General features: G+C 44.5%; 1 protein-coding gene across 1 annotated transcript; it reads left to right on the forward strand.

The window, feature by feature from the left end:
- Positions 1-1,363: 1,363 nt before the first annotated feature.
- On the forward strand, positions 1,364-21,185 carry LOC111146552 (chromosome unknown C8orf76 homolog). The gene is made up of 6 exons (XM_022502138.1): positions 1,364-1,498; positions 4,581-4,676; positions 5,462-5,605; positions 10,317-10,774; positions 14,975-15,107; positions 20,847-21,185. Exons 1-6 carry the CDS (start codon positions 1,382-1,384, stop codon positions 21,042-21,044), a joined length of 1,146 nt encoding a protein of 381 aa, XP_022357846.1. The 5' UTR covers positions 1,364-1,381; the 3' UTR covers positions 21,045-21,185.
- The last annotated feature ends 198 nt before the right edge of the window (positions 21,186-21,383 follow it).

Raw genomic sequence — 21,383 nt, forward strand, 5'->3', positions numbered from 1 at the left:
ACACGACTAGTGAATAACTGAACCAGGGTCATGAACCCAGACAAATCTGGTGCTTAAGGCTCTTTCAGCACTATGCTAAATTGCCTTTTCTGCTAGAACAGGACATACTAGGATTAGGGCAAATATCTCTACCCTCCTTAGACTCCATTACTTCTGGATGATGATATTATGGATACTTCCTTTTCTCCTATTTTTCTGTAATTTCTGAATTTTTCCTAATTAAGACTATTACATCTTTGGAAAACAAATTTTTCCTTCTCCTTTTCCTCCTCCACTCCCTCCCCCTCCCCTCCTCCTACCCTAATCTTCCTCCCTCCCCCTCCTGCCCCCTCAACGCTGGCTTCCATGGATGAATGCATCAGTAGCTACAGTCTGCAGGCTGTCCTGGCAAAGTCTTCCATTCAAGCCTGTTGGATGTATGGGTTGGTTCTAGATTTGAGGAGTGATCAGCAGAGAGATGGATTTTGAAACCTTGGGGAATGAATTAGGGTCTCCCAGGGTGATTTTGTGGAATAGAAGATTAGGTTAAAGAAAGAAACTTGTAAGACAAACGGTGGAAAAGGAACCGGTGAGTGAGGAAAAATAGGAGGAAAGCCAGGGAAAATCTGCTGTGTAATATGTCTCAGGAACTGTGCTGTGCAATATTGGCCTGTATTTTGTCAGTAATTTTAATGTTCAGTCTCAAAGAATATCTTGAATGTATAAGAACTCTAGTAAATGTTAGTTCTAGATTTCTGGAATTTGGTGTTTTTCTACAGGTAGAATTAATAGTCTTTGGAGGAGCATCCAGAGTAAATTTCTGTCTTCCGCTCTATAAATGTGTGAGTTCTCTGGTCTTTGTTGTTGGTGGTGATGTCTCTTTTCCGGAGATGAGGGGACTAATGATTGATTTCTGTATTTCCCAGCTCTTAGCCACGTAAAAATTGATCCCAAGCAAGTTACTTAACCTCTCTCTAAACCCCAATAGCTTCATTTGCAAAGAGAGAATCACTGTGCCTTTCATAAATTGTTGGGAGAGGATACAAAGTGCAAAAAATGTGCTTAACCCAGTGCCACGTACGAGTTTTAAAATGCTACCCTGGAGGCAGTGTTTTTGATGCATGCATGTTTGATGCATGTCTCTCTGTCCATCTCCTGAAACGGAACAGTCAAACACTCCGTCCCCGGCTTCGGTAAGTGTGTGAGTCAGATAAAAATCTAAGTTACACCACAACTCCAAGCCAGCAGCGGGCCAAATCCAGGTTTGCCCCCCCCCGCACGAAACTACAAGTCCCAGCATGCCGCGCTCCTGCCGTGGCGGCCCCGCCCTTTCCGCGTCGGGCGGCACGTGGGCGCTGTTCCAGGCACCGCCCCCTCCCGGTGCCCCGGCGGTGGGCACGCCATGGAGACCGGGTGCTGGTTGCTGGGAGGCGAGTTCGAGGACTCGGTGTTCGAACAGAGGCCGGAGCGGCGGCCTGGACCGCCGGCGTCCTACCGCGCCAAACGCTGCGAGCCGCAGGTGAGAGAGCGGGACATGGTGGCCTGTCTCTGATCCCCCGGCCTCGGCCTCCGCGGGTCCCGGGCGGGGAGCACCTCGGACGCCCTGTTCCCGCGCCGCCGCCCACGGAACCCAGTCTTCGCGGTACGGGTGCCCGCCGTCTCGCCCGGACGACCCTGCGCCCCCGCAGGCTTCCCTTCCCTTGTTTACTCCCTCCCCGACGTGGCGGGGGCGTTTCCGGAGCACCACCCCGTGGGCCGACCCACCGGGCCCGGAGCTGTGGGCATTAACTCGCACAGGGCGTTTGGCGGGTGTCCCTCAGGCTCCCTATCCTGGAATCTTCAGTAACTCCGTTCGCCCTCACTGAGTCTGCAGCCGGGGGGTCAGGGGCCCCAGAAATCCGGCCACCGCCCACTTTCCAAAACTTGTCTGCTCCCCAAAAGGCTTCGTCCCACCCACCGGCCTGCCCTTGCTCAGTGAATTCTCCCAGCCCCCGTCACCCCCGCTCGCACGGTCAGATCGCTCAACTATATCCATTTCTTAGAGCGCAGCTTGACTGGCACCGCCTCCAGGAAGTCTTTTCTGATTCCTCCTTCCAAGCCAACGTGTTTGTGTTTGAGTGCCTCTCCTCCATTCAGTTTGCTTTACAGCCCTTGTCAGTAACGCAGAGCTCTTCGACCCGGAGTGCTAAATGACCACAGGAGAGTGGGGGCTTAACCTTGTGTCTTCCGGTGTCTGGCAGTTTTTCTTCGTAACAGGAACTCCGTGAATAGTTTGAATTGGTAGAATATTACTTGGTTTTACTGCATATATGTAAATCTCATCTCACATATAAGAACTACAGCACTATATATTAGAAACTTAACCTGTTTCAGGCACCGTGCTAAGTTCCTCTACCTATATTGTCTTTATTTTTCCTTAAAACCGTTGTACTTAGGGGGCGCCTGTGTGGCTCAGTGAGTTGGGAAGCTGCCATCGCTGAGGTCCTGATCCCAGGATCCTCAGCGCCCGGCTCAGCGGGGAGCCTGCTTCTCCCTCCGCCTGCCACTCCCCCCTGCTTGTGCCCTCTCTCTGTCAAATAAATAAGTAAAATATTAAAAAAAAAAGTACTTAAATATGTCAGGTGCTCAGTAATTGGTGAATTATGTTTGTTTTATTTAACTTACCTTTCCTCCACATACGGTCTTTCAGAGTTACCTGTAGTGGTTGCTCAGGTACACTGAGAACAGGAATGGACCTGGGAAGGCATGTGGTGCAGCAGTAAAAGCCATGGTTATGAGAGAGGACCCCGCATTGCAGCCTTCACTTTAGCACTTGCCTTATTAAAGTGTCAGAGTCTTATGTGTAATTTGGGAAAAATAAGATTTGCTGGCTCACGGGGTTGTTGTGGAGTGAAATGGGTGAGATACTTGGTCAGGTGTGATGTGTTGTGCGCTTACAAAGTAAAATCCAAAAATCACTTGTCTTTAGGATTTGTTTGGTGTGTGATGCTGCTCATAAACTCAAAGAGGCCTTGTTCACATCACGTTGATTTCCGTGAGGGTAAAACCAGGAGCTTGGGTCGGAAGATTTCTGTTGTCCCTGCATAGATCCTCTGGGGGACAGAGGTCGGCGTTATCCATCCCCTCACCTCTTCATTCCGCCCTTGCTCACATCTTCCCTCCTTCCTCTTACCAGAAAGGGAGATTGGGAGCCGTCCCCGTCTAAATGGTTGCAGGCCTGCAGGTTACGTGGGAGAATAGAAACAATCATTTAGAAGCCAGTTTTTCTTAATCACTTCCCCATGGGATCGTGAAAACTGGATGAAGATTTGTAGTTGGGCGGTGGTTGTTCCGCAGGTTGGGACTGGCATTGTGACTGGCAAGCAGTAGAGCACGAAGGAAAATTATGTGGACTTTTGACTTACTCGGTGTTTGAGGGACAACAGAAAAACAGCAGTTACCAGCTTTCTTCGCTGTGATGGATCAGATGAAGGAGAGAAACTATTTTACTGAGATAATAGGAGGGAAATGATACCCAGGCAACACTTGCAGAAATAGAACCAAGCAATTTTGACGCGATTGTGGAATCACCACAAACACGGTGGCGTTTTCATAGCATTTACCTGGGGACAGACCACAGTCAGCCTCACTGTGTTTTATTGTGAGTAAAAGGGAGATTGAGCTACTACTTTGAGGCTGAAAAAACTGGCACACAGACTGCTTTTTGTTAGACCTGTTTTCTCATCTTAATGTTCTTTACTCACTAACCAAGAAATCCCAGTCTCACTTTCCTTTCTATCAGTACAGAAGTGAATAAAATATTCCAGATGGGCATTTCCCCAAACTTTTCTTTTTCTTTTTTTTTTTTTAAGATTTTATTTATTCGACAGAGATCACAAGTAGGCAGAGAGGCAGGCAGGGGGGTGGGGAAGCAGGCTCCCCGCTGAGCAGAGGGGTGGGGGCTCCATCTCGGGACCCCTCAGGTTCCACCTCAGGAATCATGACCTGAGCCTAAGACAGAGGCTTTAACCCACTGAGCCACCCAGGCACCCCAAACTTTTCTTCTACAAGTCTTTGGCATTTGATTGCATGGAAACCTCCTTTCAGCCTTAATTTCAATCTATTTGGTTAGATTCTACTTTTTGTTTTTACGACATTTTCATAAAAGCGTAATAAGTAAAGGTAATTCCTCTTTCCTTTGTCCTTTTCATAATGAATTGTCAATCCCTGTTCTAACCACTCTGAAAACGTCTCTACAGGGACACCTGTCTCAGGCTAAAGGAGCAGTGGGAACTGTGCTAGTTAAAATCCAGCTTCCCGGACACCACGATCCCATCTTGAAATGCTCTGCGTAGAACCATATAGGCCTAAGTTGCTTTTTCAGTTGAGACGTTTCTCACTATTGATATGTTTATTACTCACGATGACTTTAATGAAAACTGAGCCATCGCTGCTAAAATTGACTTTCTTCTTGTTGGATGTTTTCCTGTGTGTCTCATCCTAAAGAAGTAGGTCAGTGTTTGAGATTTCATCAGTTACGTATGGGAAATTGCTTCCACTTGAGTATGAGGGGGAAAAGTGTAAGTTAATTCTCTGTGATGTGCTATTTTCACAATTTCTAGTGGTTCTATGAAGAAACAGAGAGCGGTGATGATGTTGAAGCTCTAACACTGAAGAAATTCAAGGGGGACCTCGCCTACAGACGGCAAGAGTATCAGGTAGAGTTCAGCGTATATAAGCTTACTCTACTTGAAACTGGCAATCAGTTATAAACAGTTACAAATAATCAGTTATAAACAGGTAATCAGTAATAAGCAATGCTATCAGTTATAGCACATTAGTTATGAACATGTTATTTGTGAGGGTGAATTTAATCTTCTCTGGTAAGTGTTTATAATCTCAGAATCCCTAGTTTCTATCCTTTTCTCCATGGCTCTATATCACTTACTTTGTTTCCTGTGTGTACAATATAGGGATCTTTTTGGGATCCTTGCAGGTCTGTTTCCCCAGGTTCTATATCTCCCCATTCTGCGGGAGCCTCTAGCACAGATGCCTCATGGAGTCACAGGAGCAGAGCACCCCGAAATGTGTAAGCAAAAGGAAGAACAAGTAGATATCAGGTTGCTTTACATAGAAAATTTCATTTCTTCTTCACAAGAGTCTTACTGTTGTTTTGCTGATCAGAGAAGGAAGGTTGTGTAGCAAGTTTGTGGCAAAACCAGTATTCAAATCCCGGTCTCTTTGGCTCCAAAATGCTCTTCCTATCATATGGTGATAATTTCCGTGGTAGTAGCGGTTATATTTTCCAGCCATTTCTTTTCTACCTTTTAGAAAAATGGTACTGACAAATACTCAGGCCTTCCATAGTTCATTGTGGAGTCAGTTAGAATAATGCCTCTGCCAAGAAAAAAATGATACCTATAACTGAATCCTTTTCTCTACTATATATTCGTCTCTTTTTATCCCTTCTCTTCATTTCCTTTATTTAACAAATAATTGGCAGAAAGCACTTCAAGAGTATTCCAGTATCTCTGAAAAATTGCCATCTACAAATTTTGCCATGAAAAGGGATGTCCAGGAAGGCCAGGCTCGGTGTCTGGTTCACCTGGGAAGGCACACAGAAGCATTGGAGATTGCTACAAACTTGGTAAGTGGTTTCATTGCTTGTGTTCCTTTTGCTTTCCTGGGATCATTGAATAATTTATTTTCTAAAACTAAACAAAACTACTTGCTAGCAGGAAAATCTGTGGGTTTGGATAAGTAGAAAATCATCAGTGGTGTAAGAACTTTTAATGATAAACAGTTTGGAGCTCTAGACAGTCATTTTCTTGTAATATTTTTTCTTAAAATTCTTCCATTACCTGAAAATCTTGTAAAAAAAATTTTTTTTTACTCTTGTTAGGAGTAAACATTCAGAGTAGGAGGATCATCAGTAATTTTTTTCTTTAATTTTTTTTTTTTAGATTCTATTTTCCAAAATTTCTGTAATGAACTTTATCAAAAAAAATCCTAAATATCATACTGAGCCAAGCTTAACGGCCTTTTTTAATTCTTAAATGGAATTCGCACAATCCTTTTTAAGGGATAAAGAAAAGCTGTTATTTGCAATTCTAGATTCTGCTTGTTTTTGTTTTCAGATGAAGGCATTTTTTATTTATTTCTGGCTTTTCTGTGTGTAAATTTTATTTGAGGATTGATCTAAGTTGACCAAGCTTAGTTTATAGATGACCCGTTTTCTTCCTCAGAGGGAATTCATGAGGCGCCCAGACACTGATCGTGAACCCTGCGGATCAGGTTGACCAGAGGTCAGCCTGAAGAATGCATGCAATTGAGCTGTCCTCCTCCATCTCATTAACTAAGAAAAATCCCTAAATTTACTTGCCGGTGGGGTTCATTGCCTAGGACCTCAGCCTCTTGCAGTGAGAAGAAACCTTGGAAATTGTCTTTAGAATGTGGAAAACAGCTGTGTCTGGCTCTTCTTTTTCTCCCCTCTGATAAATGTGCGTTAATTCTTAAGCCGGAAGATGAGAGTACCTTGTTCAGGAAGCCCACGGCACAGTGAACTTGGCGGGATTTGACAGCGTTCATTCTCAGTCTCCCAGGTCTGCAAATTAGCAGCAGCGTTGGGCCTTTTGGTACCTTTTTCTAGGCATCAGGCACCTGCCCTTCGTTCCTGTTCTGTGCTCTCCTGTCCCCTCCCTCTTCCTGGCATCTCTTACATGTCCCCGCTCTGCTCTTCCCTGCCTGACCTACTCATCAGTGGCGTAGTGGCAGCGGCGTCAGTGTCTGGAGAATTCCTGTGCTTCCTTCTAGCTGAGGACGTCTGTTTCTGTGGCTCAGAGAAACATCTGTTGCCCGCCAGCAGGTGCCAGGTGTCCAGAGCTTGGGATGTTATGAAACAGGAGGAAGGACCAGTCAGAAGACCTTAAGCTCCCCTGCCAGGACTGAAAACCGTCCATCAGGCTTTTAGGCATCCTTTTGGGGAAGGAACCAGCAGTGTAGGCCAGTGGGTCTCCCCCTTTCTTTGGGTCTCTTCACATGATCTCAGTGGAGCCCGCCGATTTGCATAGTTTTTCATTGCCTGGTACCCTGTGTTTTGTTTTGTTTTTTAAATTTCTTCCCTACTTACAGACCTTTCTCTTTCGTTATTAGCTGTGGCCTCTTTCTGTTTTTGTCTCGGTAGTTGTTGTCCTTTCGTGTTCTGTAGGGGACAGTTCGGTATACAGCGCTGAACAAAATAGCTCCTCCAGGAGTGCCTGTCGGGATATGAACACTTTATGTTCACAGCTTCTAATTCATCTCTCTTCTTAATGATTTTTGGACAAAATTTTGTAATAGAGCTTATTTATGGGAGTGCCTGGGTGGCTCAGTGGGTTAAAATCTCTGCCTTCAGCTCAGGTCATGATCCCAGCATCCTGGGATCGAGCCCCACATCGGGCTCTCTGCTGAGCAGGGAGCCTGCTTCCCCTTCTCTCTCCGCTTGTCTCTCTGTCTCCTTGTGATCAATGTCTGTCAAATAAATAAATAAAATCTTAAAAAAAAAAAAAAAAGAACTTATATGGGGCACCTGGGTGGCTCAGTCGTTAAGTGCCTGCCTCTGGCTCAGGTCATGATCCTAGGGTCCCGGGATTGAGCCCCACATCAGGCTCCCTGCTCACCAGGAAGCCTGCTTCTCCCTCTCCCATTCCCCCTGCTTATGTTTCTTTTCTCACTGTGTCTCTCTGTCAAATAAATAAATAAAATCTTAAAAAAAAAAAAAGAACTTATTTATATTTTATTTCTTATTTAAATAATTAAACATCTTACCGTAACTGATATGCCCATGTGATAAGTTGTGGTTAAGGACATTGCTTCTGATGGTAAATGACTCTTTTAAATGCGTGCACTCTACAAACATTGATTTCAGCCCCACCACGTACCCGATTCTGGGTTCAGTGCTAAGGTGATAGACTCATGTCCATAGCCTACACACACACTGTTCAACGGGAGGGAGAACCCTAAGCCAGCTAACATGCGTCAGCCATTCCAAAGTACCCTCCATCCTGTGCCTTCTCGTGTGATTGACTGTAGCTCTGCTACTTACGAGCTGTGTGACTTCAGGCAAGTTCTCTAACTTCTCTGTTGTGACTCAGTTCCCTCTTCTATGAAAATGGGGGTAATGATGGAATCTATTTTAAAAGACTGTCATGAGGATTAAATGAGTAAAGTGCTTAGACTAGTGCCTGGCTTCTGTTCGCACTGAATAAATACTAACTCTTATCATCATTATTGCATTTCAGAAGGAGTTGCATTATTCTGGAAAATCTCACAAAGTCACTTAAATGGAATTTAATTTCCAGAGAGTTATTTACTATTTATGCTATAAAAACCCTCCCATCAAAATCATGGTTTATATGTAACAGCCTCTACCTCAACATACATTCTCAATATGAAATGTTAACTATACATCATAAAGCACTATTGCCTGGTTGTAGAAGGAAGGTAGCATTTCCTAAAGTCTGTATATGCTGTTCTCCTTACAAATAAAGGACATGAAGATGTATTCCTTAGTTACTGAACATCTGTTATGTCCAAGGTGCTATGCTCTCTGCTAGGAATTCAGCATTGAATTAAAAAAAAAAAAATCTTTGAGCAAAAAAAAAGAGAAGTGCAAAGGCAAGAAACGGGTTCTTTTTTTTTTTTTTTTAAGATTTTTATTTATTTATTTGACAGAGAGAAAGATCACAAGTAGGCAGAGAGGCAGGCAGAAAGAGAGAGGGGGAAGCAGGCTCCCCGCTGAGCAGAGAGCCCGATGTGGGGCTCCATCCCAGGATCCTGAGATCATGACCTGAGCCGGAGGCAGAGGCTTAACCCACTGAGCCACCCAGATGCCCCAAGAAGCAGATTCTTAACAATAGAGAACAAACTGATGGTTACCAGAGGGGAGGAGAGTAGGGGTGGGGAGACTGGTGAAATAGGTGATGGGGATTAGGGGAGTGTACTTTTGTTCAGGAGAGGGTGACGTATGGAAGTGTGGAATCATTCTGTTGTATTCCTGAAACTAACAGCACTGTGTGTTAGCTAACTGGAATTAAAACAGAACTTAAAAAGAAAAAATTGTAGAAGTTTTCTGAAGGGAAAACTTCGTAGAATTTTATGTCAGAACTGAATGAGGTTGAAATAAATGACTTTTAAAAAGTAAAACCAAAAAACCCCTTTGGAACCTAATGGTCTGTTAGGAAGGACAGAGTGCAGAACAATAATATTAATAAAACCAGATCTGTTCTGTCACTGGGAAGGTGCAGTATCACCAGATAGGTCGAATGGAGCTTTATTTTCTGTATTCTCACTTAATATATAGATATGTAGAATATTCCCCAAGCTTTCGCTCGCTGGCCTGTTTCTTTAGGCTGCACACTGGGGAGTTTTACTTGTACTTCCTGCCCATTGTAGCTGTGTGCAGGAGCCTGGTCTGGATATTAGTAGGCCAGGTTTTCTTTAGACTTAAAATTAACTGAAAGGTAATTTTTAGTCGGCCATCTGCTCTCCACAGACTAACGTAGAAAAAGAAACCTTGTCTTCCCTAACCCACAGCGCTTTTGCCATATGGCAAGTTAGGCAAGAGGTGGTGGCTCTGGTTAAAGAGACTTGAAAAGCATTTTCTGATCAGAAGGAAACCAAGCAATCCCTTCTGGCCAAAAATAATTGGCCTTGGTAATGGTTAGCAGGGACGGCATTTGGATTCAGTTATGGCGCCGCATGAAGCGCTGAGAGCTTCAGGGCCATCCTGTTGAAGATGTCTAAGCCAAGTCACATTTGGAAATGGAGTCCATTTGAATCCTCAAGGAAATTACCATTTGGATTTTTAGAAAGCCTTGAATATTAAAATGGACCATTAGCCCAGGGTAAAGAAAAGTTGGCTTGGGTCTTTCAGCTGTTTGGCTAAAACAGTAAAGATTACACTAAAACTTGAAGATAAACTGACATTTATGATTCTGGTGCTGAAATTCGTCAGGCCGCTGTCATATGAATTATGCTTCGGTTATGACAGGATGTTTGGGAGTGTCTGGTGGTTATTTCGGTAGGGCGTGTGTATTTCTCTAGGTTTACAGCTTCAAGCAGTTCTCTCTACTTGTAGCTATTGAAAGATATCTCTCATTTCCAACATACACAACTTGGGTTTTTAGGCATATCCGTTTTTACATGGAAAACGTTCTGCAGGTTAAAGTTTTTAACTCTTGCGCACCTGGCTAGCTGAGTGGGTGGGGTACAGGTGTTGATCTCAGGGTTGTGGGTTCAGGCCCTGCATTGAGCATAGAGATTGCTTAAAAATAGAATCTTAAAAAAATAAGGTTTTTAACTTTTTTTTTCCTCCTTAGGAAAAGAAAGCAACAAACACAGACCATTTAACCGCTGTGCTCTACCTCCAGTTGGGTATTTGTCCAAGTCTGCCAAACTTGGAGAAAACAATTCTCTGCCTACAGAAACTAATTTCTTTGCATCCCTTTGATCCTTGGAACTGGGGCAAATTGGCAGAGGCATACCTGAATCTGGGGCCAGCTCTGTCAGCATCGTGTGCATCATCTCAAAAACAGAAAGATTTCACCTCCAGTGACGAAACTGCCAAATCCTCCTTTCCACACTCAGGAAAAGACTGTCTTTTGTGTTTTCCTGAAACACTGCCTGAGAGCTCTGTGTTTTCTGTGGAAGCAAGCAGCGGTAATAACCGGAAGAATGAGAAAGTTCTGAAAAATATTCCAAACTGTGTGGCAGAAAAGAGAGAAGCAGTGTTGCTAGAGACTCAGATGAAAGCATGTGCCTCCTTTATACGAACCAGGTAAATGAAGAAAGGATTAAACAACACACAGTACTAGGCCAAGGATAAAGGTGTTATTTTTCTGATTTTAATCTTCAAAAAGTCCTAGGATAGAATTTGATATGTTTTTGAGGTTTTTTTTCCCTATAGTCTAGATGGACTCCTTTGAACATGTCCTTTTAGTATGTAAGATTTAGAAACATAACTGTATTTGCTCAAGAATATTATTTGTGTCATTACTCAAGATAAAATGTTAAAATTGGAAACCATTAAAATTAGGAAAAGAAAATTAAATGTATAAAACATTGACGAAGGGGAAGAGATTTTATAAACAAGGTATTTTTCACTCAGGTTCCACAGAAATCTACTAAGGACAAAAATTTGCTCTTGTGTTTGAATCACTATTAATAATATGAATAAACAATGTTTACCTCATTCTACAGAGAATCCCCATGGTTTAGGGACTCCAGATACTTTAAATCCATATTAGTAAGAGTTTAAGGGTAAAAAAGAAAAAGGTTTAAGGGAAAAGGGAGCATACACTTGACCAAATTCTATAATTTATGAGAGAAACAGATTCTCTTGGGTCCCAAATGATGCCAAAAGTGTGTTGTTGTTGTTATTGCTGTTGTTTTTAACTCTGGAGAATTCTAGAAACATTAACAGTGAGGCTTTCCGAGAAGTGGTATCTGTGAAGCAAATTGTAAACTTTATTCAGCAGATGTTTCGCATTGACTATGTTACTTTGCTTCGGAAGTACCTGAGCCAGTGGTATGTGCCGGGCACATGCTGGGTGCTGGGATCATAAGGATTTTCAAAAGAGGCCCTTTTAGGGGCGGCTGGGGGACTCGGTTGGTTGAGCATTTGACTCTTGGTTTCAGCTTGGGTTATGACCTGTGGGTCATGGGATCAAGCCCCGAGTCAGGCTGGGAGTTTGCTTGAGGATTCTCTCTCCCTCTGCCCCTCCCCTTGCTTGTGCTCATTCGCTCTCTCTCTAAAAATAAGGAAATCTTTTTTTTTTTAAAGGCCCTTTCCTTTACAGCACGCAGGGTGTTGAGGACACTGGATGTGTAGTCGGTGACAGGCGGCACAGGCGCTAACGGCGTATTAGTAGTGGCAGCCCTACGGGGACAGGAAACGGGAGCTGTTCAGTGTAGCCGGAAGAACACTTTACCGGGGAGTGACGCTTCTGCCCAGTGTTTCTGGGCACCTTCCTCAGCTACAGAGAGAGAAGTGTGTACTAGAGCTTTGCATGCACTATTTCATTTTAATCCTCACCCCTCCCTGGGGTGGATGTTGGGATGCCATCGTAGAGACTAGGAAACGAACTTAGCGTTATGCCCAAAGTGGCACAGCTCTGAAATGCTGCCATGATCCGGACCCCAGGCCTTTGATTCCACAGCTTGAGTTCTTTCTGGGGTATCTTGCTGACCCTGGAATGTTCCCCAGATGAGAAGAGGCAGGCTAGGTAAAGAGGAAGAAAGCACGGGACCCGCATCATGCGGTGTCGTCACACAGTCTGCTGCAGTGACAGCAGCGTGGGTGGTGGAGCCGGAGAGGTGGGTGGCAGACCGCGGGCCAGGATGACATCGTGAGGGGTCGGAGGGGTTTGGGAGTCAGATCTCATTGTAAGGATCTAATAAATTGATACTGAGCGAGCAAGTGTGGACTCCTCCGCTCCCTAGCGGTCTGACCTTGTACAAATTACGTAAACTCTCTGCTCTCCAGTTCCTTCATGTTCATCTTCACAGAGAAAACGGGAAAGGCCTTCCTCCTGGGGTGGTTAGGATCCTGGCGTCTGAGTGTAGCGCACAGTGTGTGGGAAGCCTTCGGTAAGGGGCGTACTTCCGCTAACAGAAGATGCTAAATGTCATCTTGAAGAATTTGGTCCTTACGCTGAAGGCCAGAATAGTATTTGAAAGTTTTAAGTGTCCAAGCAGGGTGACAAGAGCTGTGATTTCAAGAGAGATCTGGTGGCTGGGAGGAGATTTGGGAGGAAGGAGTGGGGATCGTGCGTCACCAGTGAAGGTGCTGTGGAGTCATCGGTGGGCGGCGGTGAGGACCTGACCTAGGATCGTGCAGCGGTCAGGAAAGGAGGGTGTGGGAAAGACAGGGATGGGGGAGGGGAGCAGAGGAGTCCAAGACAAGAGTCTTCCTTGGGTGTGTGGGTGGATGGTGGCACCTTTTGAGAGACAGGACACGTGGGAGGAGGAGCAGAGCAGACTTACGGTGAAAGTAAAGATTTTGGTTGGATGTGCTGAGATTCAAGGACCTACAGGACATCAGTTGGAGCTTTTCCCTCGGAGGAGTTGAGCTCAGAAGAAGGAACCTGGAGATGAAGGAGTTTCAGGAAGGAGAGCAGCAACCAGATGATAGTGAGAAGTCAGGTAGGATCAGATCTGAGGGGGGGACTTGACAGTGAGGAGGTCGTTTGCAGCCTCTGAGAAGGCAGTTTGAGTAGTGATGAGTGACAAGACACAGGGCAGAGGGCTGAGAGAACATGAGACGGTAGAAGCAAGTGTAAGCTCTATTTTCTTTGCCTTTTTAAAAAATTTTATTTTATTTATTAGAGAGAGAGCATGAGCAAGGGCAGAGGGAGAGGGAGAAGCAGAATCCCCACTGAGCAGGGAGCCAGACGGGGGGCTCCCCAGGATCATGACCTGAGCCAAAGGCAGAAGTTTAGCCAACTGAGCCACCCAGGGACCCCTAAGCTGTATTTTCAAGTCCTTTCAGGAGCAAGAGGGGACAGCAAGGACATCAGAGAGAAAAGGGGTCACAAATGTACATGCTTCCAGAGGCCAGGTAGTAGCATAAGCTGTTTTGAGTGAGTCAGGGGAGTGTGGGTCAGAGCACGCTTTCCTTCCAGACTCTCCGGTGACTTCCCGTTACCCTTACATAAATGCCCTGCTTTCCGGGGCCTGTGAGACGTTGACTTTGCCTTTCCCTTCTCCTCGTTTACTATGGGGTTTTTTTTCTCTCTGCTCCAGCCATAGTGATCGTCACGATTTTCAAACACATCAAGCTAATTCATGTGTCAGCGTCCCCTTCCCCCAGATACTCTGGCAGCCATCTCACCGTTGGCTCTTAGCTTGAGCGATGACTCGGAAAAGTCCTCCTTCACTGTTCACCTAAACAGCGGGTACTTAGCCACCCTGCTTGGACTGATTGAGTGATCGATTGCTTTTTTGCATAACACTCCTCACTCCCTGAAGTCTTCTTCCTTGTGATCGCTCTCCCTCTGTTCCATGGAGCAGAAACCTGTTTTGCCTGCCAGGATCTCCCAGTGGTTAGAGTAGTGGGTGGTTCATTCAAGACATGAAATGAGTGAACAGGAGAGCTGAGTGCTTGTGGGAATAGAAATAGGGACCAGTGAGTCCTGAGGGAACCTGGAAAATCGACACATTCAATATATTTAAAAAATATCTATTTTTTTGAAAGAGATAGAATGTGACATTGGAGTACACAGTAGTCTGGAGGGGGCAGAGGGAAAGGAAAGAGAATCTCAAGCAGAGTCCCTGCTGTGTGCACAGCCAGCCTGGGGCTCGATCTCACCATCCCAAGATCATGATCTAAGCAGCAGTCAAGAGTTGGCCGCCCGGCAGACGGGGCCACCGAAGAGCCCCCACATTCAGCACTTCGACAGGGAGGAGAAGGAGCCGTGTGCCCAGGACAGGAGCAAGCCGGAAGGAGAAGACCAGGCTATGCTCGTGACGGGAAGTTCGTGGTGAGGCAGTTGCAAGGTGGGCCACCAGAGGCTCGTCAAAGACCTGACCCGGCTTTGGGTAATGGAAGTCTGCTGGAGGCTCTGACTAGTCCTTGAGGTCGAGGGACTCTAGGTTTGGGGGATATAAAGGGTCGCAGAACACAGACTTCAGAGAAGCACGTCCCAGCATTTTGGAGGAGGAGCCTTTGATTAGGAAGCTTGTTCCTTTCACTCCGGATTGTTTGTGCTTTCAATCACTTGACTTCTACAGGAAGCCCTGTGGAGGTTTTGCTCCCTAAAGATCTCTTTGCCAAGCATTGGTCTAGGAACTTTAGAAAAGATGACTCTCCAGCACAGTTTGCTCAGTTTGCTCAAGTGGGAAGCTTTTTAGGGATTCAAATGAAGGTGAGTCCCCTCCCCTAGCCGCGTAGGACTCCCACCCAGCCGAGTACCCCTGCGAACCCTTCCTCGGCTTTCCCTTCCCTGTCGCCCACGCGTTGGGACTTGCTGTTTTTCAGGCTCTTGCTTCAGCTCACCCAGGCTCAGCAAACGTCGTTTGCTTTGGAGAGGAACTTAAGGACTCAGCAGGAAATTGAAGATAAAATGAAAGGGTTCAGCTTCAAAGAAGACACTTTGCTGTTGATAGCCGAGGTGAGTGTTCACGTGAACCCTGGCGGTTTATGTGAACCGAGGCATCAGAGGTATTTTTCCTGGCTCCGGTACCGTTTTTTAGAAAACAACCAACTCTCTTCTGCTAAGGGACTTTTTCTCTGCCTGACGTGGCTTTTGATCACTTAATCCGCGAGAGCAGCGTCGTCGTCATCTTTCTCCCGCAGAGTGCTGCGGTCAGGGGCTCTGTTTCATTTTCCGGTCAGTGCTTGTGAGTCCCCGTCTGCTTGCACATCCTAAATGTCCGATCGTTGCTTTCCGAGAGCTGATTGAACGAATGAGTGAATGTTGACGTTCTTGCGGCGCTTCTGTACGTTTTTCCTCCATTTGTCTCCATAACGCTCAGAACAGCCTTTGGGACCGGTGCAGCTGGGAGCGAGGCTCGCACAGGTTGGAACCTGCCTCGGGCCGGATTTCGAGCAGCGGAGCCAAACTGAGCCCCGCCCACTGCAAGTCCGTTTTCTTTCTGCTAAGCCTTTCCACTAGCTTGGTGGTTGCGGAGAAATTCAGATGTCAGGGTTTTGTATTTTGTTTTTGTTTTTAACCTTCATTAGCTTTTTTAAAAAAGTGATGTTGAAATTACTTAAGATAGCATTTGGAGATGATCTGTGTTTGTATTTAAGTTACTCACACTAGTTCCTGTTAGTATGTCATGGAAACTTGATCATTGAGGTACTTCTCCCGTGAAATAAGTCTATATAACCCTATCTACCCTAACGTCACTCAGTTTTTTGTTTTTTTTTTTTCTTTTTAAAATTTATCTGACAGACAGAGATCACAAATAGGCAGAGAGGCAGGCAGAGAGAGAGAGGAGGAAGCAGGCTCCGGGCTGAGCAGAGAGCCCAATGCGGGGCTCGATCCGAGGATCCCGGGATCATGACCTGAGCCGAAGGCAGAGGCTTTAACCCACTGAGCCACCCAGGCGCCCCACGTCACTCAGTTTTAAGAAATACTTCCGGCACATCTAAATTGCCAGGCACCTTTCTTCCTTCTCTAAACTAAGCACCCACTTGGACCCCTTTTCCCCCTTATGGGACTGTGTTCTCCTGTCTCTTCTTTGTGAGCCTTTTTCAGCCTTTCCTTTGATCCCACAGACAAGCGCAGCGGATGGCCTGTCTCTCCTCTAAGTTTGCCGTAGCCTTTCCTTAGGCTTTGTTTCCCTTCATCTTCCTGGTGTTCATAGCTGTCAGCCACCCCCTTTTTGTTTCCTCTTCCCTTTACTTCCGAGGGACCCCAGCAGTCTGATTTTCTCCTGTATTATTAATATTCCTTTCCCTTGGAATTTCCTTGTTTCCTCTGTCTCTTAAGTCATGGCATTCCCTGAGGTTCCACTTAGCTTCCCGTTCTCTCCGCCACCTCCCGCAGAAATCATACCCACACTCATGGCTTCAGCTGTCACGTCTGGGTCGATGACCCTCTAACCGGTATCTCTAGCGCCATCTCTGAAACACTTGTCTCACGTCTCAGACTAGTAACCTCCTAAGCGACACATCCGAAGCGCTGATTGATGATCCTCCTGTCTCTTCTGGTACAAAATGGAGCTGCTCCTCAGAACACTTTCCAGTCAACCTTCTGTCAGTATCTGGCAGTATCTCTTCATTCTAGACTTCGTTTTTTTCATCAGTCCCGTCTGTCATTCTTCTTTCCAGAGCTGGGACCTCGCTCGCTGTGAGCCGTCTCCGCTCCAGTCTCCCCTCCAGCAGGCAGGCAGCCACCCTCCCTTCGGGCCCACCTTCCGTTTCTCTCGCACCAGCAGCACCCCCGTCCTTACGACCTCGTGCTCGGCTCCCAGTGACCTCCTGGCTCGGCTCTCCTCGCTTCCTTGCTCTCTCCCTTCAGGTCGTGGGAAACCCTGCTGCTGCTGGGTGTATCTCACGACATTGCTTTGAGCTTGTTATCTACGTGCTCAGAAACCAAGCATGTCACTGTCACCTTGGAGGTCAGCTCTAGTGCATGTGCCTCCACGTGATATCCAAGGCCTTCCAGAGAGTAGCCCCGAACTTACGACCATGTAATTCCCTGACGCAAATCTTTTGCATCCTTCTAGACTCCTCTGCCGTGTCTGACAAACTTGTCCTGGGTTTCTCATCTCCACCCGCTTACTGTTTTCCTCCTCAGAGCCTACCAAGGTCCCGCATCCTCTAGGAAGCTTTCCCCGAATGTCCCCGTCCGGCACTGGCTCCCTCCTCTGAGCTCAGGGACAGTCACTGCTTGAATGGATAGCACTTTGCCCCCCCGCCCCAAAATACAAGAGTATGTCTTATCTTTTCAACTAGATTTTAGGTTTCCTTATAATAAAGCAAGTTTATCGTTACAAAGAAGACATCCTTACAAGATGTCTCGAACATCTTCATACTCCTTCCCATGTGCAGCAGATCTGTGGACTGTGTGGAATAGTAGTTCTCCACCTGGACAATGCTCGTGAAGTACCTGTGGAGCTTTTTTTAAAAAGATGTCTGGGCCCTCATTGGGATTACAGTGTACATTTCATTTTGTGCTCTGTTAACCTTACTTTGTGACACGAGCGTGACTCTGTGTCCTTAAATTTCCTTTGCTTGCATACTTTCTTTTTTTTTTTTTTCAATCATTGTTTTATTGGAATTAGGATCCAGGGGCACCTGGTAGAGCATCCAACTCTTGATTTCCCGGTCGTGAGTTCAAGACCCATGTAGGGTGTAGAGCCTATTTAAATTAAAAAAAAAAAAAAAAAATTAAAGGATCCATATAAGATCCACAGACTGTATTTGGTTCTTCTGTCTCTTACATCTCTTTTATTCTATAATAGTTCCCCTTTTCTTAAGATAAAAAAAATATGTATAACATAAATTTGCCATCTTAATCATGGTTTAGTGTATAGTGCATTAATTACGTGCACAGTCTTGTGCAACCATCAGCACTATTTCCAAAATTTTTTCATCATCCCAAACCAACTCTGTAACCATTAAGCAATAATTCCCATTCCGCCCTCCCTCCCAACCGCTAGCAACTTCTAATCTACCTTCTATGGCTATGAATTTACCTATACTAGGACTTCAAATGGTAGAATTCTATAATATATGCCCTTTTATGTCTGGCTTCTTTCACTTAACCTAATGTTTTCAAGGTTCATCCATATTGTAGCATGTGTCCAAACTTTGTTCCTTTTTATGGTGAATAATATTCCACTGTCCGTACATACTCAATGCATTTTATCCATCCATCTGTTGATTGGCACTTGGATCGTTTCCACCTTTTGGCTATTGTGAAGAATGCTGCTGTGAACTCCGGCATACAAGTATCTGTTTGAGTTCCTGATTTAAATTCTCCTGGATGTGTCCCTGAGAGTGGAATTTGCTGGGTCCTATGGTGATTCTGTTTAACTTTGTGAGGAATTGCCAAACTGTACATTTCACTTTATACTCTTGTTATTTTTACCTAATACTGTGATATGATCATGACCCTGTATCTTTACTTTTTAAAAAGATTTATTTATTTATTTTAGAGAGAGAGAATGAGAGAGAATGCACATGGTGGGAAGGGGCAGAGGAACAGGGAGAGAGAAACTCAAGCAGACCCTGCACTGAGCACAGGGCGCAGAGCCCAATGTGGGGTTCAATCCCACAACTCTGAGAGCACAACCTGCATCGAACCAAGACAACCGACTGTGCCACCCAGGCGCCCTGACCCCGTATCTTTAAATACTGTTTGAGTATGTGCTTTTTCATGGCCAGATAGTAGTCCAGTTTTAGCTTTTGTCATTTATTTACTTAAGTCCTCTATATTGAACATTTAACAGATATAAAGTACCTATTTTAATAAGTCTTTGCAAAAAAATCAGTGTATGTATTCGGTCCTTTTAGAATAGATTATAGGAGTAGAATCACTAGGTTAAAGTATACAGACATTTTAAAGACTTGAAGCCCATTTCTAAATTGTGATTCAGAAAATTTGGTTCAGTTTACATATCCTGTATGAGAACACTGATTTTCCTCGTTCACGCCTACATACTAGGTTGAACCGTGTGAGATTGTCAATAGTTGATCATTTTTACTTATAATTTTATACGTATTAACTTATTTTTCAAAATCTGCAATTTGAGCGATAAAAGTGACACTTTTCAGTGTTCATTTACTGGTTTGATTACTCTTAAGATGAACAGTTTTTTCACATGTTTATTGGCTATTTATATTTAGTGAAATACCTAGTCATGCTTTTTCTTCCTTATTCTATTTGTAATTTTCTGTTTTTCTTACTAATTTTTTAGAGCTCTCTCTCTCTCTGTTGGGCTTACTCACTTTTTATATGTTGGAGTATTTTCTGAAGTTTATGATTTGTTTTGTATATAGAAGTTTAAATTTTTTTATATGGTCAAATATTTTTGTAGCTATATTGACAGCTGTGAATGATGTTCCTGCGAATCCCTCTTTTTGGGATATTGCATTATTTGGATATTACTATTATTCAGTTCTCTTTTTTATTTCAAAAAAAAAAAAACCACCCAAAACACTTTTGGTGTTATATCCCAGATTTTAAAATACTGCATTTCGTTGAGTCCAGGAAATCATCAGTTGTAAGACACATCAGTATTTGATGGGCCAATAAAAGAAAAGTAAGATGCCATTTATGCTGTGACACACCTGTGTTGTAAGGTACCTCTTGAGGTCAGAAATGTTAAAATACAAGACAAACACTGGCTTAGAATGAATGAAAATGCCAGGCTTTAATAAATGCTGACAATTGCCTGGTTAAGCTATTTGTATCATTAGCTCTTGCCTCAAATAATAAGTAGTCTTTGAAGATCTAAAGTCAGTGGAAACCATTCTTTGAATGGGCTTCTAATGCATTATAATTGGAGTATTCATGAACACATTGGATCTCGGGGTTTTCAGGAAACTTAGATGTCATCAAGTCCAAATCCAAGTGACTTAAATTCCCTTTACAGCATCCCTGCCGGATGGCTCCCGAACCTTTCGTGCCAACAACAGGAAATGTGTTAGGACTTACTTTTAGTTCTCTGTCCTTACCAGAGATGGGCTGATCACTTAGCGGGTTCAGGGGCAACCCTTCTACAACTTAACTTTTGCACATCTTGTGAGAGAAATTAACAGAAGTTCTGGGCCTGATTCTGACCAGTAGGCAGCAATGTTTTGCCTGCAGAGGGCAGGCAGGTGCCTCAGGGCCTGGAGGTTGCGGTGACAACATCTCCAGAGGGACTGAGGCTCTCTGGGTCCTGAACGCGCAGGCCCAGCTACTTGCTGCTGGCCTGTTTGCTGCCTTTGACTTCTGTGGCGAACTTCTAAGAGGAAGAAGCTGTGCTCCTGCCCCCACACCCAGCAGCAGTGTCGTGCCCAGGCTCTGCTTTCTGGTGGTTTTATGAGGGGGGAGAAGTACTCGCAGATGTGTTTTCTGGCCAGCGGAAGGTGATCTTTGATTTAAGAATGTTGGCGGCCCAGTCTCTGTAGGCGGAACAGCTGCCATATTAGTGTTTCAGTGATATGTTCACTCAGGGGAGGATAAGAGGAGAAATACGGGGTATTTTATTTCTCTGGTCCTTGGATCGAAACATCTTTTCGGTATGTTGGAATTCACCCCCCCCACGACCCCCTGCTGCCAGCTGCTAAAGTATTTCTGTGGTTTGGTTTGGTTTGGTTTGGTGTGAAATCCCTTACACTCGATGAATAGCATAGTCTTCCGCCCCTTTTACTGGGACAGGATTGTTTTTTTTTCCCCCTCCTGCTGCAGGTTATGGGAGAAGATATCGTCCCAGAAAAAATAAAAGATGAGGTTCACACAGAGGTGAAGTGTGTTGGCCCAACAGCTCTGACTGCCCTGGTGATTGCATCTTCGAAAGAATTCGAAGACAAGTGGTTCAGAAAGATCAAAGACCACTTCTGTCCCTTTGAAAATCAGTTCCATACAGAGATACAAATCTTGGCTTAGTGGCCCCTTAAAAAAACATTAGAAAACATCCTGTACTGTTTTAATTGTCCTCGTTTATTTCAGAAAGAATCCACTGCTAATCATGGAATATAGTGAATTTAAAATGATTATTTATGTATTATAAAAACAGCTTTTCTTATTTCTACTGTGTTCAGTTTCTTGATTATTTCTACTGTGTTCAGTTTCTTGACTTGTTTTGTTTATGGATTTTTGCCATTCACTTATCTCAGACCTACTATCCCTTTAAAGGATATCTTTTGGGAAAGTGTATAAAAGAGGCTCTTAGATATTATATTTTTTTGAAAACACACACTATTATATATTTTTTTAAATATTTTA

Source organism: Enhydra lutris, unplaced genomic scaffold (genome assembly GCF_002288905.1).
Source record: "Enhydra lutris kenyoni isolate GAN:26980312 unplaced genomic scaffold, ASM228890v2 scaffoldscaffold14, whole genome shotgun sequence".
In the NCBI taxonomy this organism is placed as follows: Eukaryota; Metazoa; Chordata; class Mammalia; order Carnivora; family Mustelidae; genus Enhydra; species Enhydra lutris.